Raw genomic sequence first — 20,460 nt, 5'->3', positions numbered from 1 at the left:
TCAGTGAAGATTGCTTCAAGTCAGAAATGCAAAGGGAATGGATTTTGTATTTAGTATGAAATAATAGCAGTAAATTTGGACTCACCATTCAGTGTCATAATGCAAAGAGTGAAAGGATTGGAATATTTTTCTTAAGCAATAAATTGGATGCATTAAGTGCTGAGGTGAAATTGTCTTGGGTTGGAATTATTTCTTGTTCTCTCCTGACCCCAAAGTGGGCTTAGAGAGTGAAAAATCTTTGATGAACCTATGCAGTGAAGAAAGGAGAATTGCAGATAGGTGATAGTAAGAATTTATTATCAGTACAGCTGAAATGCATATGCTGCTGTCAGTTTGTTAATGCTTTCTCTTTCAATACCAGTTCACATTGGGTTTTTCAGGTTAAAAAAAGAGAAAATGGGGTGAAAAAGAGATAAATTTATCTCTAAAGTAATAGATCTTTGCCACCTTAAGGTTGGTATACCATGTGCTTCTGAACTCTCTAAGTGTAGAGCAGATAAACTGGCCTGTTGGAGTTGGAATTCAGAGGGGAGATTTTAACTTAATATCTGTCTGGCAAATGCTTCTGTGCATGGGTGCAGTTACTCCCTAGCAGCCTCAACAACAGCAAGTTTAAAAAGTCCAGCCCACGATCAGTAAGTGTTTGTGTAGAACGTGACCGGAAAAGATCTGGTTTAGGACTTTGTGTTATAAAAGGCTTGCTTTTTTTTTTTCCCCCAGTCTCTCAGAAGAACATTTATAGCAGGAGTGCCCTGTACTGAAAACAGCTTCTAGTAGTTCATATTTCTACAGACAATTATCCTGTCTTGCCAGTGATGTTTAGATAGGCCTTGGCATTTTCTATAAAGTACTGAAAATTAAGTACAAGACTTTGAAATAGACTCATTGTCTCATCTAATTGTTTTCAGTTGAAGCCAGAAAATGTTCTTTAGTACTGAAGCCCCTGCCAAATAATTGTAAGATCCAGATGCTTTAAAATTAATGATTGCATGTTCTGTTGAGTCAGCTTTTTACTTTTGCAGGTTTTTAAAATTTAATTTCTTCGGAAAAATACACGATACCTAGTACTCTCAGAAAGTGAACAGCTTTTGTAAAGTACATGCAGCAGATATTAATAACATGTGCTGACAAAGTGAGTGTAGTAAGTCTTTACTTTTTAAATAAACCTACAAGTGTCATATAACATAAACTACTCGAGGCAGAGAAGCATCACAGTGTATCCATTAGGAGTCTGGTACTAGTGATTCAACCTTGTGCCTCATGGTAGCACATGCAACATGGCTAAAGCAACGTGACTATGTAACATGAATGTTCTTTTTCTCCTCCTTCCCACTCCCTGACCTCTTCCTGAAGACTATGTACGGTATGCCCATGGGTTAATATCAGAGTATATTCCTGAAGATCTGAGTAAGGAGTTGTTAAAATACTTGGGGTAAGTATTGTTCCAGCTGGCTTATAGCTTTACATGGCATGGATTAATGTCCATTTGGTCATTTCTGTTGAATACTGAGATTTGTTCATCAAGGTTGCAGTGAATGACACAATGGGATTATATTTGCCACACTTTAAACGTGATTTTTCAAATGTAGATTATGGGTTATTTTTTTGGCTTTCCTGTGGTGTTGAGGACTGTGAGCTGGGGGAGATGTAATATTAAAGTCGGATATGTCTGTTACCACCATTGCCTGATGAAACCCTGAGTAATGTATCCTGTTTCAAAGCAAGTGGGAGGAAAATCCAAAAGAACAGTTTGTCCAGAATTGTCAAGCACAAGCAGCAGAGCCAGGAATTGAGTCTTCATCATCAGTCTTCTTTCCTTTTCCCTATTCACTCAGTGCTGCTTGGGTTTGACTTATTTATCTCACCTGTGTTAGTTTGTATTTAAACCTGGAAGGTGAGCCAACATCCTCATCCTGGTGTTCCCTGCCAGCAGCAGACTTGGCTTGGATCATCACTGGGACTCTGCACCTACTCATCAGTTCAATTCTGTTCAAAGGCTTCTGTTATGATGGCCTTTGGAAAAGTGTGCAATTTGCAGCCTGAAGCCCCATAGCTGAACAGTTTCATAAGTCAGAAATATAGTCCATGAGCTGCTTTCTTTTGCAAGTGCTTTTCATGTGTGAGCAGCTGATAACCAAAGCAGTATTCATGAAGAAAGATTTCCAAACTTTAGGTTGTGCAATTCATCTCTCTTTATTTTTAATTTGAAATCTTTTGTTCTGCAGGCTCCCAGAACTTAAAAGCCCAGCACCAGAGCCACCAGTGAAGGTAGGAGAACATTAAGATATTGATAGATGTGTTGTAAGTTAATATTTCTGAGTTATTAAAACTGGGCCAGACCAAGCACTGGGTACAATACATTTAGTAAGGTGGCCTTGTGAAAAGCCAGTCTGAAACAAGCTCAAGAAATTTACCAGGTAACTCATATTTTTAATAAGGAATATTTTGGTTGGTTTTCCTGTTTAAAAAAGGGGAGGGAAAAGAGAGGCATATTTTATGGTTTTGGTCAACAGTCTTTTTCATACGTGTTTTGCTTATTTAGTTTTATTGAGGTTGATGGGACAATATGACCTCATAGGTTTTCTTTCATATATAATTTATGAGGACCCTGAAAGGTACCTCCTGGGTCATGGATTCCCAGACAACCATGCTGAATAATCTCTCATACACTGACCATTCCTCACTCTAAGTCTCATTAGGATTTTTTATTTCCATTACTTCTCTTGGAATAGTGTTCTATAACCTCATTCCTCTGATGCTCAGAAACCTTTCTGTAAATTCCACCTTGAATTTATTCATGGCCAATTTATTCCCCTGCCCTTTTGTGCTAACTTTATCATTGTTTTTTTGAAACTGAAATGGCTCCTTTCCCTCCCTAACATTAGTTCTTTCTACATGTAAAGGGAAAACATATATGCTTTGTGTTTTCATTTTGAGAAGCCACTTTGGTTGTGTGAGATGGGTTCTCCATTCCCTCATTGTGGAAACATTTCTTTACACCCATTCCAAGATGAATTCAATTGTTTCAAAGCAGGTGACCAGAAAAATGTGTAATTATTTCTGATAAAACTTTTACTCATACCATATGACAGCATTTTTCCCTCCTTGTCTTAACTAGAAATACTTTGTCCCATTACAGACTAGAATCCCATTTGCCTCTGTTGATGTGTGATCAGATAGCTCTCTGTTGTGCTGTGAATAGTTGACACACAGTTGTTGTTTTTTTCCCACTGCAGTTTTCACTTGATCAGTTCTCAGATTTACAAGAAATTCATGCAGTTAGTTTCTGTGTACGTGACCTTCTACTTCTTCTGTACATTTAATCTGGTTTTAATGTTTCCAGTCTTGAAGGTTCCTTGACTTTTTTACACAGTGTTAAAGGCTCTTTAGGTGTTTATAATGCTACTCAGTGGTGTACGTTCAGCAAATATTAGCATTCTATTATTATCTTTAATTAGTAATTAACTAGTAATCTCTATCTGATTCAATGACGTCCCTTTCTGCATTATTTGCCTTTTTTCCCAGTTTCTCACCACCTTAATCTTCTTATGCAGTATTTGTTTTCTGCAATTTCAGCTGCTTAAGTGGCACCATGTCAAATCCTCTGGCAATCCTTCACATTCTCTCGCCAGAAAATGTGTTATGTTTGAGAAAATAGAGGCGCATTAGTAGGCATTACCTTGTTTTGGTTTTAGGCTGAGACATACTGAGAGAGTTGGGGTTGTTCAGCCTGGAGAAGAGAAAGCTCCAGGGAGACTTTAGAGCACCTTCCAGTACCTTAAGGAGGCTACAGGAGAGCTGGCAAGAAATTTTTTACATGGTCATGTGGTGACAGGACAGGGGGCAACGGCCTTAAGTTGAGAGAGAGTGTATGTTTAAATTAGATGTGAAGGTGGTGAGGCTGTGGAACAGGCTGCCCAGAGATGTGAACTCGCATCCCTGGCAGTGTTGGATGGGGCTCTGAGCCACCTGGTGTAGTGGAAAGTGGAAGGTATTTCTGCCCATGGCAGGAGGGTTGGAATTAGATGATCTTTAAGGTCCCTTCAAACACAAACCTCTCTGATCCTCTGTTTCATTTACTCTTTAATTCTTCCTTCTTTCACTTTTTTTCCCCACTCTCTTCTCCTGAGTCCTACTATCGCTTTTTATTCCTTCTTATATATGAGATGGGTCCTTGGCTATTCTGCACTAATATGGTCCCTGCCTGATAGAATATGTGCTGGGTTCTGTCTCTCATCTTGTCGTTTCTGATGCTGTCTTCCAACTGGATCAGCATATTGAGCTTTGCTTCTATCTTGAATAGAGTGATTTCTATTTTCTCTTCTATCCCTGTGCTTAACCTCTTCATTTTTATTGAAAATTATTTACTAAGGTAAAAGAGTTCTTCCATTCTGGGTCCACACATAGGTTAACTTTAATATCTATCCAATCCCTACAGTACAGCAGCTTCACTTTCTCTTTTTTAATTCCCTTTTTGCCTCTGTGGCTAAACAACCTTGTACTGTTTGTTTTAATTTCCTTTCCAAGGTCTAACTCAGCTTGACGTTTTGGCAGTTCTCACTTAGTCCCAGGATTACCTGACCCCTAAACCGATCTTTTTTTTTTTTTAATATTTCCTTTCCCCCAGTCTTTTTTCCCCCATTCATTAGAGACTTCTGCTTACACCTAGTGTCAGTTGGATTTTTTGGGGGATGGATGGGGGGTGGTGGAATGTGCGTGCATCTGTGTGAGCAAGGAGCCGCATTTATAGTGTTTAGTCTGAAAAGCTTTTTCCTCCAAGATTTTCACCTTGTTTGAAGTAAAAGATCCAAAATCACTTCTTCAGTCTTTTACCTTCCAAATGTCTTCCTCACACATCAAATCCCTTTGCTTTGCCTCAGACAAGTAAGGCATATGGTTTGCAAAGTTTGCCCACTAGAACCAATAACCCCACTTTGGATAATCCTTTCCATTTAATTTAAACTGGGCAGCCTATGTCTGCTGAAATGAGATTACGTACCACGCTGGCCTTTCCTGCAATGTCCCTGCTACTTACTGAAACAAAGTCTAAAAAAACCCTCATTTCTGGCTCATTCAGTGACTGTTCTGTTTAGCAGCATGTCAGCTAGCACATAGAGGAATAATTGAGCCCTACTGTTATTAATAGCATTTGTTCTCCAGTGGATATCCAGAGATATGTTATTTCCATGTGGCTGGACAGTTGTTCTGGCTGCACAGTTACTTGGCCCTTTGATTCAGTTAAGAATTATCTTTATGCGTTGTAAGAAATATTAAGCACGCATCAGGAGCCAACTGATAGTCATTAGCTATATAAGCATGTTAAAACAACTGTATTAAACTGCATGTGATGTACATTCCATATTGTGTACGAATAGCTTTTATACCATTGGGATAGTTCTGAGAATCTATTTTTAAAAACAGTTTTATTTCAGCAGTTTGGTTGCAGAGGAAATGAGGCTTAGAACTGTTCAGTTGTTGGGCAGTGAGATCTTGCTGAGGATCTGATTAATTTCCAGAGCACTGACCAGGGTGTGTATGATGTTTCTGTGTTTAAGTCCTTGCAACTTCAGAGATTAAAACACTCCTTCATTTCACAATCTCAGAGGAGCAAGGTAGGCTTATATATGGAAACTTCGTCTCCTCCAGACCGTTTTTAATCACTTGTGTTGACATTTCTCTTCATGAGGGCAAGGTGTATTAACAGATGTAATATATGATTATTCCAAAATAAGGTTCTAACATGCATTTCCTGTTTTGGAAAAATAATTGCATGTTTGGACATTACATTAAACTCTGAAGAGAGGAAAGATGTAGAAACTTCAGTGATCAGCCGAAAAGCAGCAACTCATTCTCTTTTCTTGAACAAGAACAAACTGGGTGCAGCCTGGTCTTTGTGATTTAATGAATAAATCAAAATTGCATGTTCTTAGTATTAATTGTATGCCGTTGATCTTGTGTTGTAATCATCGCACTGTCCAGTTTGTCAGCACAGGGAATCTGGCTATTGGCAGATGATGAGAGACATTTACAAAGAATATGTAGGCTTTGCTACAGCTAAACAGCAAATGTTTTGCTGAAATGCAAACATTTCTGTAATAAGTTTTAAAAACTTGTTTATCAGATTCCAAAAAGAGGAGAAAAGTAATTCTTCATTAGATTGTCATTTGAAAATGTAATCACAGCACAGTAAACAGCCTCCTAAAGAGGCTGATCCAGATTCCATTGAAATCAAAAGAAAAGGCTTCAGTTGGATCTGGTTCTAAGAGCTGAGAAATCTAGGCTGCAGACCTGGCTTCTGTGCCAAACAGAGAGAGGGAGGGGGAGAGAGAGAGAGAGATATCAGAAGCACCATAAACAAAATGAATAAAACAGGATCTTAAAATGTATGGTACCATCCAAGTTGCTTACAAAATCACTCTCTTTGGCACAAAAGCTGGGAAGGCCATAATCTAGATTTCACAGGATATTAAGGACAGGGTAGTAATATCAGATATATAATAATAATAAAAATACAGTGTTGTAAAATACTACATACTTTTTTTTCCCCTTTTGGAAACATACCAGAAAGTTTTCACCTTTAAACTAAACACATGCTCACAGTTTATGGAAAGAAGTATTCATTTTTACAGCCTGATCATGTGGCGTGCTTAGAATCGTTCACATGCATTATTTCTGAAGTTAGAAGGCACACAGCACATGCAGAATCAATCTTCCATAATATACTGTTGGATTCAAGTGATGAAGCAGTCAGTGGAGCTATGGCAGTGTGCCACTGTTGCCAGCCTGTAGAAACTAATTAATTCTAAAGGTTGTGAACAGGCAGACAGCAGACTAGATGATGATCCACATGTGTTGGCAGATAGCTACAACACTGGAGGTGCTGCACAGGTCTCTGAGATCATGAGCACCACAGTTCCTTGACTGTGGTGTCAGGCACTAACTTCCAACAGCTGCTCCAGAAAGTTGTCTAAATAGACTGACACCAAAGTCACAATCATGGCTGATTTCTAACAGTCATTCTTCAGAAGGCTAGGAAGAAAATGCTTCCCCTGACACTGAATGCTCTCTTCTGAATGCTGTAAAGATGGTTTATATTCACATGTAGAGAAGACGATTGCAGACAGAAATCTTCCACTCTTGCTGCAGATTCTTCAGTTGATTGCCAGTCCTGTTTTGGTGCTATGGTTACGTTTTAAAGCCAAAGCTTTGAACTTCCATGTGTGTACATCATAAAAGTGGCTGACAGAGCAACTTCCTCACTCTAACATTTCAGAAAAGGAAATTGTCAGATGTCCCTGTGGAACCACAAGAAGACTATACTAAGTATAACAGCGACAATCTGAAAACCAAGAAGGTAAGCAAGCCTTGCATTCATACATGTTTTGCTGAAGTGTAGATGAATAGCAAATACTAGCACAGACTGCTTAACTTTCTCCTTCAAAACACAACACAAATACAAAACAAATACAAAATTGTCTGACATCTGTAATTATATCTCTTTCAGGTTTAATGTGACAGTTTTAATTTCCTATTCTGAACTGTTTGCTGCTGGGCTGTATTTCACCAGTGAACATTATAGTGAGCCTCACAGACTCAGACACATGTGTTAAGGTGTTCGGCTAATGTTTGCAAAGCTCCCTGAGATCTTTAGATGAGAAATCCTATGGCTTAGTGATGGCAACTGGTAAATTTCAGTAACTCAAAAAAGAAATGAAGATGGCAGCATTTACTTAAATTCCAAAGGATGCTAGGACAGGCTTTATTTTTACCTAGAAATATTGCTTGTGCACTTACTTATGTCAACTTAATGAAGTTAAGTCAACACAGAACTTACTGATTGCCAGCTCCAACGCATGTTTGGAGGCCAATCCAAATCTGAGTCCAGCGGTGCCTGCCACTGTACTATTCCTAGGAGAGCAACAGAGATGTGAAAAGAAATAGATCCTGTCTGTGTCTGCCAAAGTTGTGAGGCTTGTACTGGCTTATTTCTCTGAACATTGAAAGAAAATGAATCTTCTCCAGTCCGTGGGGAACCAAAAAGGCCCGCTGTGCTGGTCTTGTGACCTTCAGTCTAATGCTGACTACTTGTTATCCCTTTGCAAAGGGAAGCAGCTGGTGACAGATGCATTCCTTCCTCCCCCCAAAACCCCAGATTTTTTTTTTTTTTGTACTCATTGCACATTCTAGTTTGGAAGTAAGAGGATTGCCTCCTAAGTGAAGGTGATAAATAGTTTAAATATACATATATCCCCCCTCCCCACATTATATACCATAGCTTTTGAACTTAGCATAAGTATAGAAATAAACTGAGGAGAGATAATTCATTTTAACATTAAATCTGATTTACTTCTGAAATAATAATGCACATTGATGAGAGAATCTGGGAAAGAAAAGATAGCCCTTGGACTCTGTACAGTATACTACTCTTTTTAAAATACTTTGGCAGTGTTTTTGTTTGTAGAGTAACACAGACAATCATACAGTTGTTGCCTATCTCCATCATATCCAAAACCATCTAGCTGATCCCAAGTACTGTTATTGGGAAGTCCTGCAGACTGAGGAGTATCATAAAGAAAGGTCAATGCAAAGTTTTCTTAATAGGGAAAGCAGCTAGAGATTTAAAACATAACACTTAAAAATACAAGCAAGAAAAGAGGTCAGCTCTATAAAATGTGGTTCATAAAATGTGTTTTAGGTGTAGAAGTCTGGGAAATTGTCCCAGTGGCCTCAAAAGTGCTTTAGAAATGTTAGTTACCTTCTTCATTCCTAGTTCTTAATCTCTTTTTCCTTTATTTCACTGTGCATAGTCTTTGATAGTAAATCAGTGTGAATTATTCATCATCCGTAATGCAGGTCTGTAATTCAGCCTGCTGACAGCATAATCATGAGATTTAGTCTGAGGTACAGAATGCATCTGTTCTATTGCATGCATTATTCCTCTCTCTTAATGTACACTCAGGGATTATCTCAAAGTAAATGTTTGATTTGGGATACCTCATTCTGCAGAAAGGGGAGATGTTTCACCTCCTTCTCCTTGTAGTTGGTTTTCTGTCTTTGTTTGAAGTTAAGTAATTCATGACAAGTATTCTTCAGTTTGAATAATCTCAAATTTGTTTTTTAATGTTTTTCTCCTACAATTCGAAGCCCGCATAGCATTATCTTTACGGCCGTATACTAAAAAAGCAATTCAATTTACTGCTTGACTTCTGTATTTAGGAGTTTGTAGCATCTGTTTCCCCCCTATTGAGTTGCTGTTTAACTGTTTCTGTTTATCATTTCACTCACAGGCAAACACCAAGATGTCTGCAGCACAGAAGGCTCTGGCCAAAGTTGATAAGAGTGGAATGAAATCCATTTCTGCTTTCTTCAGCTCCAAACCTAAAACATCAAAATAAAGACTTGCTCTTGAAAGAATTTTATACAGTGGTTATTTTTATGTTAAGCTAAAGATGTCTCCTGGAGTTTTTTGTTAGTATACTGTATGCAGGGCATGTCTGGGTACGAGTGTGATGGAGAGGTCTGTGAGCTGGCAGGGCACAGAGCTGTTGGGCCTTAGTGAGGCAAGGCAATACCACGATGCCTGATTTTCCAGCCTGGATTGGGAAGATGGCTCAGCTGCATTAACGTGGTGCTGTGAGCTAGAAGCAAGGCTTAGCAGGGTACTATACTGTGCTGCTGTTCCTTCTAGAGCAAGCCCAGTCAAGCCCACCACAGAATTTTTTCCATTACACTTCATTCTAGGCTCAAAACTTGCCTACCTTTGATTTTTTTCTTAAGTTCATAAGGAGTGTTATTTTTTGAAACTTTTTGAAGTTTTTTAACCCATTTTTTTACCCAGTTTTTTACCCAATATTACATCAGAGCAGGATAGCATCATTGCATTTTTATTTTGACCCAAATATAAGCACTGATGTAAGCGTTCTCAGTGGTGGTATTTTATCGAGGCAAGGATACTCTCTGTATTGGGATTTGGGTTGTTTTCAATATGCTGGAAACAAATGGCAATGAATGTCAGTGTACATGTAATGTAATAAAGTGCTTTGTGTAACAAACTTGTGCTTGCTGTATTTGCTGTATGCTTCAAAAGCTAGGTTGGGTTTCAGCACATTTTTAAAGTGTTTTTGGTATTTTCCTGTATATAAATTTTAATCCTTAAAGAGTTCTGGCATCTCTTTGGCTTTACATGATAAATCTCTTAGCACATAGCAATATAGGGGTATTTTTATGTTTAGTTCCCAGGTCAAGAGGTCCTTACGAAAATAATCAGGGAAAAATTGATTTAAAGGCAAGAATGGGTGGAGTTTTTTTTAAGAAGCCTGCTTGGCATTGGTTTCAAAAGCTTAAGTATGAGTGTCTTAGATAAGGTTTAGTTTTACAAAGTTTTGCTCAAGGTAGGACTGTTACTTAAAATGCACTACCCACTCTTTTCTGTATTCTTTCATCATTACAGACTATTCCTGTGTATTTGGAGGGATAGCTGATGGTGTGGCTTCCCTCAATCACAGAATTGAAAAAGAGATGGAGTCACTGGGATAATTTGTACCGATCTAGCCAATTCTGCACAATAATTAATGTCATCCATCAGTTGTTGCATTGAGTCATTACTGTAGATCAACTACAATGTGTGTTTTTGAAAGACACTCTTAAAACACATCAGTCTTTGCTACTTCAGCTCAGCAGAGAATCTGATTGTATCCCTGGATTATGAGTTTCAGAGAAATTAGGAATTCCCCCTTTTTGAGTAACTGCTCTTTTTCTGCTTCAAACTTACTTGCTGTCATTTACAACCCTTGGATTACAATGGTGTCTGTTAGGTTAAAAAGCTCTGTGGCACTGTCTTCCAGCCAGAAATGAAAGAGAAGCCTTGTCACGTGTTCTGTGCAGTTCTGTAGTTCTTGTTGGGTTTTGTGTGCCTTTCAAACTGATGTTTTTTACAAAGTGTCAGATGTAGTTTGCAAATGTGCAGAGGGTCAGCATGGCTGGAATTCCAGATAGAGGAAAATACTTGGAAATCTACAGAATTATTATCTCTGATAATAAATAGTGTTTGATGAGCCCAGAACGAGCAATTGTGGTTTTGAACTGGAAGGGTTAAATTCCAGAAAAGATTCAACCTAAATTCATGTGAGGAGAAGAGATGCTGAGGTGATGTCAATTTTGAAAAACACCCATCAAAAATGCAGGATGATGCCATGGGAAAAAATGAAAGAAAAGGAACAGGCACATTCTGTCATGTAAATGGAGAAGTTCTGTGCAGTAAGCAACAAGTTAGGGAGTGTTTTGATAGAAAAAAGGAGTTTTGTATCTATTAATGAAAAGCCAGATCTAGAAAATGCTGAGAAAGCAGACAAGCATGGGATGGGTGCTTGTTGGAAAACCAAGAATGGAAGAGAATTATGTTAGAAACAGGAACTATGGGGCAGAACAGATACATGGTAGAAGCTCTTCTGGGTATTTAAATAGGCTAGTTTTAGGGGTTTGGGTTTTAACAGTTCAAAGGTTCTGTGAAATTAATTTCGCAAGCACGCCTTATTGTTGACAGAGCTGTTCAAGAACCTTCTATGAAAAAGTCCCAGTTTCTCTGGTCAGAATTTGAGACAGAGAGAGAACAAATCTGATACAGATAAGAGGCCTTTGTGCTGACTTCTGATCTGGGGTACCAGATTTTATTTTTTTCTTGCTCTATGTATGCCTTTCACATCTGCTGCTGTGCTGAAGGACTAAGTCTAGAGTTCTTCCTCTGTGCAGGGATGCATTTTGCTTCAGTGCCACATCTCGACTTCAGCTGTCAGCTATGCTGTAACTTACCACAATAGTAATTTTATTAGTGACTGTGCTTTTGGTTGAGCAGGGATTTGTGCATGACAAGAAAAATAAGCCATTTCCAAAAACCATTAGAGCTTTCGCATGAAAATAAAAAACTCTTTTCCCTTTAGGAAAGCAAGAAATGCATTTAGTAAGTTTGAAACTTCCTCAACATGTATCTGTAAGAAGTTATGAAGAGCATAAGGTGCCAAGTGCATAAAACAATATTTCCTACCACAATAAGGATTTAAATATAGTTACCCTGCCTGGCCAGCAGTAGCAGTAGATCATTATGAAGTGCTGCTTTGCTATTTCTTCCTTGGTTAGCATAGTATGGAGCAATATGCCAGGGCTATTATAGAAATGTGGTCTTACTTTATTTCTTTTTCTGGGTTAACATGACATCTCTACATGTTCATGTAAATATCTGATGAGCTGTGATGATTTTATAGTTGTTTATCTGGGATTAAACAGCTCTCACATTTTCACTTTTTTAGACTTTGCATAGCAAATGGGTTGACATCAGTGAGCATGGAAAACATGGAAATACAAGCACTGGCTTAGGGATATTTAAAGGTCGAACTGGCACATCATTTTCAGTCTTAAGTAATAAACTTAGTTCTGTTTGTAGAAGTGATTGGTGATTTGAATATTTTCGGTGGAAGAGGTGGCATAATTGGCAGAACTTGCATTCAGATCTGAAATCTGGAAGGGTTCAGTGTGCTTGTTTTCAGGTGTTCAATTGCATCTGACGTGATGTTTATTGGGGCAAAATTAAATGCGTGGATGGTTATTTGAATAAAGTAATGTTTTTGATTAGGGTTTTCTCTTTCCTTTGTAGATGCCTGAGAAAAGATGTGCAAAGAAGAAATGAAAGGAGCTTAAGGAGACTCGCTTGTATTATTGTAACTCGCCATAATCACAAAGCTGCTTTTGACGGCTTCTTTTACGCACTTTCTGAAAAATAAATGTTTGACATCGGACATGCCCTCTTCCAAGAAAGAGCAAATCTCAGCAGATCAGCATTGTTAAATATGCGGTGTGTTAAACATACTCCGCTTCAAATTTTATAGCTTGCACACGATTGGTCTATCGGGCCCTTCCAGGAAAGCACTTACGAGCATGCCTAATGTTAAGCACATGAGCAGTGATCCTAAAGTCGGCCGTGTTGTTCGTGTGGGTAAGTGCTTTGCTGGATCGGTGCCTGCAGCCCTGTTAGGTGCTGAGCATCCTGATCCATATCCAGCAAAGCACTTACGTCCATGCTTATCTTGAAGAGGAAGAGCCAGTCTAATATTTGTTCATTAGTGTTCACCATAAAATCTCTCCTGGCACAATGACTCATATGCTTAATATTAAGCACCTGCCCAAGTATTTTGCAAGATCAGACCAACTGCATCCTTGAGCAAGTCTTAAATACTTGATTTTCTATGTTTTGTACTCATTTTTTTTAATAGAATGTATGCTTTTAGTGACTGTAATTACAAGTTTTAGAAGCTGTATAGCAAAATATGTTTGTATAACATGTTTTATGCAATTTCTTCTTTCTTTCTTTTCCAAAATATATCCAAATTCAGAAAAGTGGCCTTTATGAATGCGAAGTCCAAGGTTCAGTCATAAAATCAACCAAAATGGGAAAAAAAGCCAATATTGACTCTTTATAGGACATTTATATTTTTAAAAGTAATTTCACTGAGTTTGAGTTACATGATTTTGTCCAGCCTGTTTTACAGGAGGTGTTACCTTGCTCAGGTTGTGGGGACACAAGTGACTTAATGCTTCAGGTAGGTTGTGCGTTCAGAAGGGCAGATGGAGAAGCTGTATTTTTTATTTTACTTCTTTTATTCTAAGGGATTGAATCCTTACAAGCATATATAAAATAACATGTACCTTTTGTGTTAAGAACTAAACCAAAACCTATGTAATTTTTCAGGTTAAAAAAAAAAAGACCTAATTATACTTTGTTTATTAATGAAAGTGGCACTTTCTGTGGATTGAGCTTCAACCAAAATGTCAGCCTGTGAGTCCACATAAAACATGCAGAAAGTGGATGCTAATGAGATCCTCAAGTGATTTGTGTCATCTGCAGTCTGATGTTCTTAACTTAAATACGGGTATATCAAACTGCTATTAATATATAACTCCTTGCTGGAGAACTTTTTAAAGTTAATAATTGACAGGATTTGGAACAGAATGAATGTTTACTTCTGTAAATTCCAACTGTGACCCCAGTTCACAGATGCCTACAGCAAGTAACCAGAATGGTTGGTAAAGCTCGATTGTCTTTTAAGTGTTCTAGGTAAAACGTGAAGAAATATTTTACATCAACTCTAGCAAATTTTGCCTAACTTTGAGTAAAGAAGAGCTCCAATGAGAGTTTATTATGACCTTGCTGGAAACTAAATTCCAGGACAGAGGCAGTAGCTTATTCAACTTTCTTTTCAACTGATTCTGTTCATCTCTGTTTCAGAATATGAAAAACCTGAACTATTAACTGTTTAGAAATCATATATGAAAGGAAATGTAATCTGAATGCCTGTTTTAGGAATTTGCACTGAATTATTTTTGTTAGTCTGGTGAAGCAATGTGCACTTCCCCTTTTTAAGGAAAAAATATTTATTTTAACATTGCTTTTAGGAATACAGCAAGATTATTATATGGGTCCAAAATAAAATTTCTATTTTTCTAGCTTACATTAAAAAACTCTTGATGTATGAATTAAGATGATCTATTTCTGTATGTGATTCCATATTTTGTAAGAGTTTATTTTTAATTTATGTGCAAGAAAGAAATAAATGCCTTTGGAATATTTTGCTGATTATTTCTTCATTAGTATTACAAAGGAATGCAAAGAAAAACGCGGTGCAGTCAGGCTACTGATGCTGTTACCCTCCACAGGGTAGTCAGTAATTCTTGAATTGAGCTGGAGGAAATAATGAATCCTGATGTAAATACAAATCCAAAAGTTCATTTCGACAGATTCAGTGATGCAATTAGGGTAATCCCTGAGGACCTTACTGTACAGGTGTTCTAAAGAGAACCCATCTCTGTCCACAGTTGCTGACTGACACACTCTGGACATTTTCATTTTCATGAACATGGTGAAGAATCTTCGAGCGTTGGTGGGATGAAGAGAGTGGAAGTGAAGAGAATGATGTGGTTATTTTTGTGACTTTTTACGTATTTTGCATTCTTCACCATGACGTATGTGGTATATAGGTGCTCCATCACAGACTGACACGGAACTGATAAATAATTTTTTTCCATGTTTTTTAAGAGCAGACAGTTAATAAAGCACAGAGGAAAAGCTGTTCCTCTGCCAAAACATTATCCTGGTATCACCCTGATATTGTAAGTGCTGACATGAGGCTTCAAGGCTGTTAGGATAGTTACAGTCATTGTATTTATAAAATCCAGACAAGGGGCAAAGCAAAGGTGATGGGTATTTTATTTGGCTGTCAAGTTGGTTTATTGATATTAATGAAACCAAAAAAGAAAAGAAGTAAGGCTTGTACCATTTCATATACCCATTGCTCACCAACACTTATCTGAAGAAAGAGAAGTACCCGTGCTAACAACAAAGCAATGGCACAGCATCTATTTAAATATGAAGTAGTATTTACGTTTCTTAGTTCAATGAAGTCATCTCGCAAGGCATTGCTAAGACTAAGGAAAACAGCACATTGCTTTACATTCTTGAAGAGCTTCAGTAGCTCAAGTGTCCAAGCTGAACTCTCTAGTATTCCCTCTGTGCACAACTGCTGTCTTTTAGGGTCTGTCACATTGCAAATTGCCCTAATTTTTCCAAAGCTCCCTTTTAAAATGCATTGCATACCCTGAGGTAGTTGCAAAGCAAGCAATGGTGTGTCAGGTAAAACAATGCCCCTGTGAGGTTCATCAGTTTCTAAAAGGGGAAGCTAATAGGCAGATGAAAAGTTCTGCTTTAAAATTTGGCTTCTGATTTAGGATTATGGTCATTGTTTTGTTCATTCTTTCTCTTTTCAATCTGAGGACCTGATTCTTTTTCAAAAGGTGCTATTTTTTTTATAGCCCCATCTCCCCTTGACTTCAGGCCAACTGAGCAAACTGTTTCAGAACAAGAATCCACATTCATGAGGACAGCCAAAATCAAAACTCTCTGCAGCCCTAGTCATGAATAGAATTATCACTACTTCCTCTTGAATTCCTTGTGCAAGCTGGCATTGCTACAGGTTCTTCCAAAACAGTTCAGAGTTGATTCAGTAGGGGTGAAAGTGAAAAAACTCCAACCTGACACATTTCTTCTCTTGTAGTCAGTCCTACACTGGAGAAACTGAGCAGAAAGGTTGGAGAGACAACAATGAGAATGAAAAGTAAGAAGGGAGCAAAACTGGCTCAAATATAAAAGGCAATGTTGAAAATGAAGGAAAAGTGGGCAGTGAGAAGGAAATAGAGGGAAACGAACTTGAATTAAATGTGGAAAAAGACCACAATAAGGCTGGACATGAAGAAAGTGACAGCAATGCTGACACAAATGAAAAAGACCATATTTAATTTCTACTGAATTTTTCTACCTTTACTGTCATCAGTCATGCTATGGTCTCTCCAGGGATCTGGTGCCACTTGAGTGGGCACACTGGATACAGAGATTGGGCTGCTGTTATCAGCAGTAGGATTTGCTACTGCACCTCTCCTCCAGATGAGATTGGAGCAGCACTGAGCTCAATCCTGCTGTTTCTTCCCTATGAGGTAGACCCCTAAGTGTCATGCCCTTTGCTGAGCTCACATCATCTCCAGACAGCAGCAGATGGCACTGGGTGGCTTGTGTGGTATCTGCAACTCCTGTCATGTGTTTCACCCTTCTTCTGACTTCAATTTCCTCCCCCAACATCATGTCCTGTCACATAATCTCTTGATGGTGCAGCCACTGGACCACGCCCTTTCTTGTGTTTCAAAATACTTTGATGCCACCAATGCCTGAAGGCTCCTAATGTGCGAGTACCACTTGCATCAGCTACTGGTGCTGCAGAGCCACATTCCCAAAAGAGAATTGTCTCTGTCTTCCTGTAGAGTTGCATGGAAAAGTGTCCTGGTTTAGGGCAAATTTTGGGAGGAAACCTCCCAATGGGGTCCCTCTAGAAAAGCAAATTCAAGCGGCCTCTCTCCCATCTGGTTTGGGAAAAGATTTCCTTGGAGAAAAATGGAAAAATCTGTTGATCTAACAAGCAAAGTATTCACAAGCATAAAAAAAAAAAAAAAGAATAATATTAAGCAGTATAACCTCCCACTGTTCTGAAGAGATGGCAAAATCAGAAAGTCCTTGTCATGGCTTGTAGTTCAGCTCACTCAGTCTGTTATCAGGAGGAACCTCCAGCACTGGAATGCAGCATCACAGGCCCCAGTGGGCCACAGGTGTGAGCTCCCAGTATTTTTCTGAGTTTTCTCTCCAGAGCAGGTTTGAACAGTTCCAAGAAAAAGAAAAAAACACAGTCTGGGGAACTTCTCTGCCTCAGCTTACTGAAAAAACTTACAGAAAAGCAAAGGACAGCTCTCTCCCGCTGTCTGTCCATGCTGCAGACAACACAGTCCAGGAGAAGGATGTGGGGGAGCAAGTGCAGTCCCTGATAACAAACTCCACGCTTCCTCTCTCCCTGCTTCACTCTCAGAACCAGTCTTAAAGGTGCAGAACTTCATATTCAGCATAAACAGAACAAACAATTGGGGATACAAGCACCATAAAGTCATCCCAGGGCATTAAGACAAGGGGCAACAAGTATAAATTGCACTGGGAGAGCTTTTGTCTTGACATAGAAAGAAATTGTTTACATTGGGAGCAATCATTCACTAGAACAACCTTTCATGACTTGCAGTGGAGTCCCCATCACTGGAGGTTTTCAAGATGCAGTTGGACAGGGTGCTAGATAATCTCATCTGGGCTCTTCTTCCGTGAATGGTTGGACCAGATGATGTTTTGAAGTCCCTTCCAACATGGGCTCTTCTATAATTCTGTGAAATCTGTAATGAATGTGCCGCCACAGAATTGCAGCAAGAGTGAGTGCTATGTACCTTTCTCCCAGCCCACTGTTTAGAGAGTGCAGCTTTGGCAGAGAGGAGAGCTTCAGGGAGGATTATTTGCTGTGTTTTTTATTTCCAAGGCAAGTTGTTCCTGTATGCATATGCCTGACTTGAGCATTCCCCTTCCAGGACTATTTGTTAGTGACAAGCAGCATGGGCCAAATGATCTACAGAGATCAGAGGGTTTTGTTGTTGGCTTGTTTGGAGGGGTTTTTTTTTCAGAAAAATATGGGGGGGAAAGTCTTGAAGGCTGCCCAGGAAGGTTGTAGAGTCTCCTGCTCTGGAGATATTCAAAACCCACCTGGATGCATGCCTGTGTAACCTGCTCCAAGTGACTCTGCCTGGGCAGGGAAGCTGGACTAAATGATCCCCAGAGGGCCCTTCCAACCCAAACAATTCTGTCACTCTGATAAGATTGGAAATAAAGGAGTGGAGGTAGGAAGGGCAGAGAGAAAAGAGAGCTTGAACAATATAGGGAGGCAAAGAGCACCATGGTTCAGCACTTTTCCATGCTCTCATTTTATCTGGAAGTCGTGCTTTAAAAGTTCTTCTTTACTTGTGCCAGTGGTATGTATAAACCACTAGGTAGCAGGCAACTACTAAAAACCAGTAACTCATTAGAATGAACATGCTACAAGAAGAAAATGTTACTGGACCCTTTTAAGAGAAAACCACTATAGAAATGAGTTTGCCAGTAGCACTTGCAAGGATCAGAAAGATTCTTGGTGCAGTTTGCCAGGGCCTTTTTCAGCAGTTCTTCATAGAAAACTGTTTATTTTTACAGTGTACAAAAGAGTCCTACTTGGCTTTGAAGCCACTGAGAGATGAGGTATCTGTCCCAGTGGGCTTACAGAATAACTACAAACAGTGACATTCTCAGATGTCCTCATTCTTGTGTCCATGTGTTTTGTTCCATGTGTGTGTGAGTATTTTCAACTCTGCCAAAGTGTAACCACACAAATTCTATTGGACAGAAAGGGAATTGTGTATCTGAATTCTGTCCGGGGGTTTGGAAGCACTGAGCTTAAACTAACAGTGTGTATAAACAGTGTGTTTTTTGGTTGACATGACCTAAGTTATTATGCTCACAATACCTGGTCTCCATGAGTGAAGGGAAGGGCTTGGGAAGGAAAAGAGCTTCAATGGGTAAACATCTGGCTGCACAACTGGTGCCAACAGGAATCAGGCATTGACAACCATGGAACCCACTTTGAGGACTGAGACTTGCTAGGAACAGGTGGGACCCATCTGACAAAGTGGGGAGTTTGCCCAAGTGGAGAGTTGTGACGGATTGATACAAGCTCAGGAATGAAGCAGGAAGATGCAGAGAGGGATTATTGTCTCTGTGAAGGAGCCTTTTGGATGTATGGAGCTCCTATATGGAAGAGATGGGCTTGTTTTCTTCCTCCTTTGTGAGGTGGAGAACATGACCACCATCTGTACTCCAAGTTGTTACTTTTCGGGAGGAAAGTTGAATAGATTAGAGTCTTTCATTCAAAATCTGGATCCTACACAGGATTTTGCAATTTAATAGCCAAGAATCACATTCTCCCTGCTGGCCACAGTATAGTGGATGGTGAGAGCGGTCCATCAGGAGTACACTGAGCCCACATCATGCCTTTTTCTCATATCCATTGCTTCCTGGGATGGCCTCTGCTCTCTACACCTGGGTTTGGCATCACTTCATGGTTTGCTTGTAGCCCACTGACACTGTCACTAACTTGTTTACCTCCTTCAGCACTCTATCAGCAGCAAGTATTCCTAGAAAACATTTTGGACATTTTGCCAAGTTGCTGTAAAAGATGTATTTCCAGAGGGACAAAGAAGGTCATGTGTCCCTCCACCCCAGCCTTGCTTGACAGAAACCCAGGTGATGCTGATAATGAGTCCCCTTCTGCACCTGCAGGGAACTCTATCATTTGTGTCTGTTGGTTCATTTTTCCCACCTGATCTGTGGGACACTGATTTTTCCCTCTTGTTGAGGAAGCTATGTGGTATTAATCTACTGATGTTAGAGCAGCGCTTGTTTGTCCAGTGATCTTCAATCTCTTCAAGGAGCACTTCCAGGTCTCCTATGGTTTATCTTCTGCACGAAATAGAGAAAGAAATAAATGAGACAGGAAGAAGAATGAGGAGTGGTATGTCTTAATGAACAAGAGATCTCTTCCCTGGGGAGGCAGGAAAATAATTAAAACTAGAGCTTGCCACCAGGGTTGGTGAGTGGGCAGGAAGAGGTGGAAGACAGGAAAATAAAGGTTCATGTCCTGAAGCAAATGACATCAGCACTGCTTCCCAGCCCGAGAGCTATGGCAGTTGGCACAGCTGCCCACTGAGCCTTCTTGGGCAGTGGAGATAGCCACATGTAGGGTCTCATGTTCAGCAGAAGTGTCCAGATGCCAACAACTGTTTCTGCTCTGCATCTCTAGGAGCAGCAGACACAGGATATCTGCAGCCAGCTGGACCCAAGCAAACATCTGTGGGCTTTGTTCTCCTCTCACATAGGTAAAGGTGACCTGAACAGCCAGAGGAGGAGCATAAAAGCCCTGACTGGCACCCAAAAATCTGGTTGCACTCCTTCCCTTGCTCCAAAACTCCACTGAG

At 39.5% G+C, this 20,460-nt stretch overlaps 1 protein-coding gene across 4 annotated transcripts in view; it reads left to right on the top strand.

The window, feature by feature from the left end:
- The window catches only part of RNASEH2B (ribonuclease H2 subunit B), a 42,933-nt gene extending 29,181 nt beyond the window's left edge, over positions 1 to 13,752 (top strand). For 2 of the 4 annotated variants that reach the window (XM_038137880.1, XM_038137871.1), the window contains exons 8-11: positions 1,354 to 1,432; positions 2,226 to 2,268; positions 7,274 to 7,354; positions 9,288 to 9,419. In XM_038137880.1, coding sequence (XP_037993808.1) covers positions 1,354 to 1,432; positions 2,226 to 2,268; positions 7,274 to 7,354; positions 9,288 to 9,395 — 311 coding nt within the window. In that variant the 3' untranslated portion in view covers positions 9,396 to 9,419. The other 2 variants (XM_038137892.1, XM_038137887.1) reach the window with 2 other exon arrangements.
- The last annotated feature ends 6,708 nt before the right edge of the window (positions 13,753 to 20,460 follow it).

The sequence above is a fragment of the Motacilla alba genome, chromosome 1 (genome assembly GCF_015832195.1).
Source record: "Motacilla alba alba isolate MOTALB_02 chromosome 1, Motacilla_alba_V1.0_pri, whole genome shotgun sequence".
NCBI lineage: Eukaryota > Metazoa > Chordata > Aves > Passeriformes > Motacillidae > Motacilla > Motacilla alba.
Note: the sequence above shows the minus strand (reverse complement) of the source record. Positions and strands in the feature narration are given on the sequence as shown.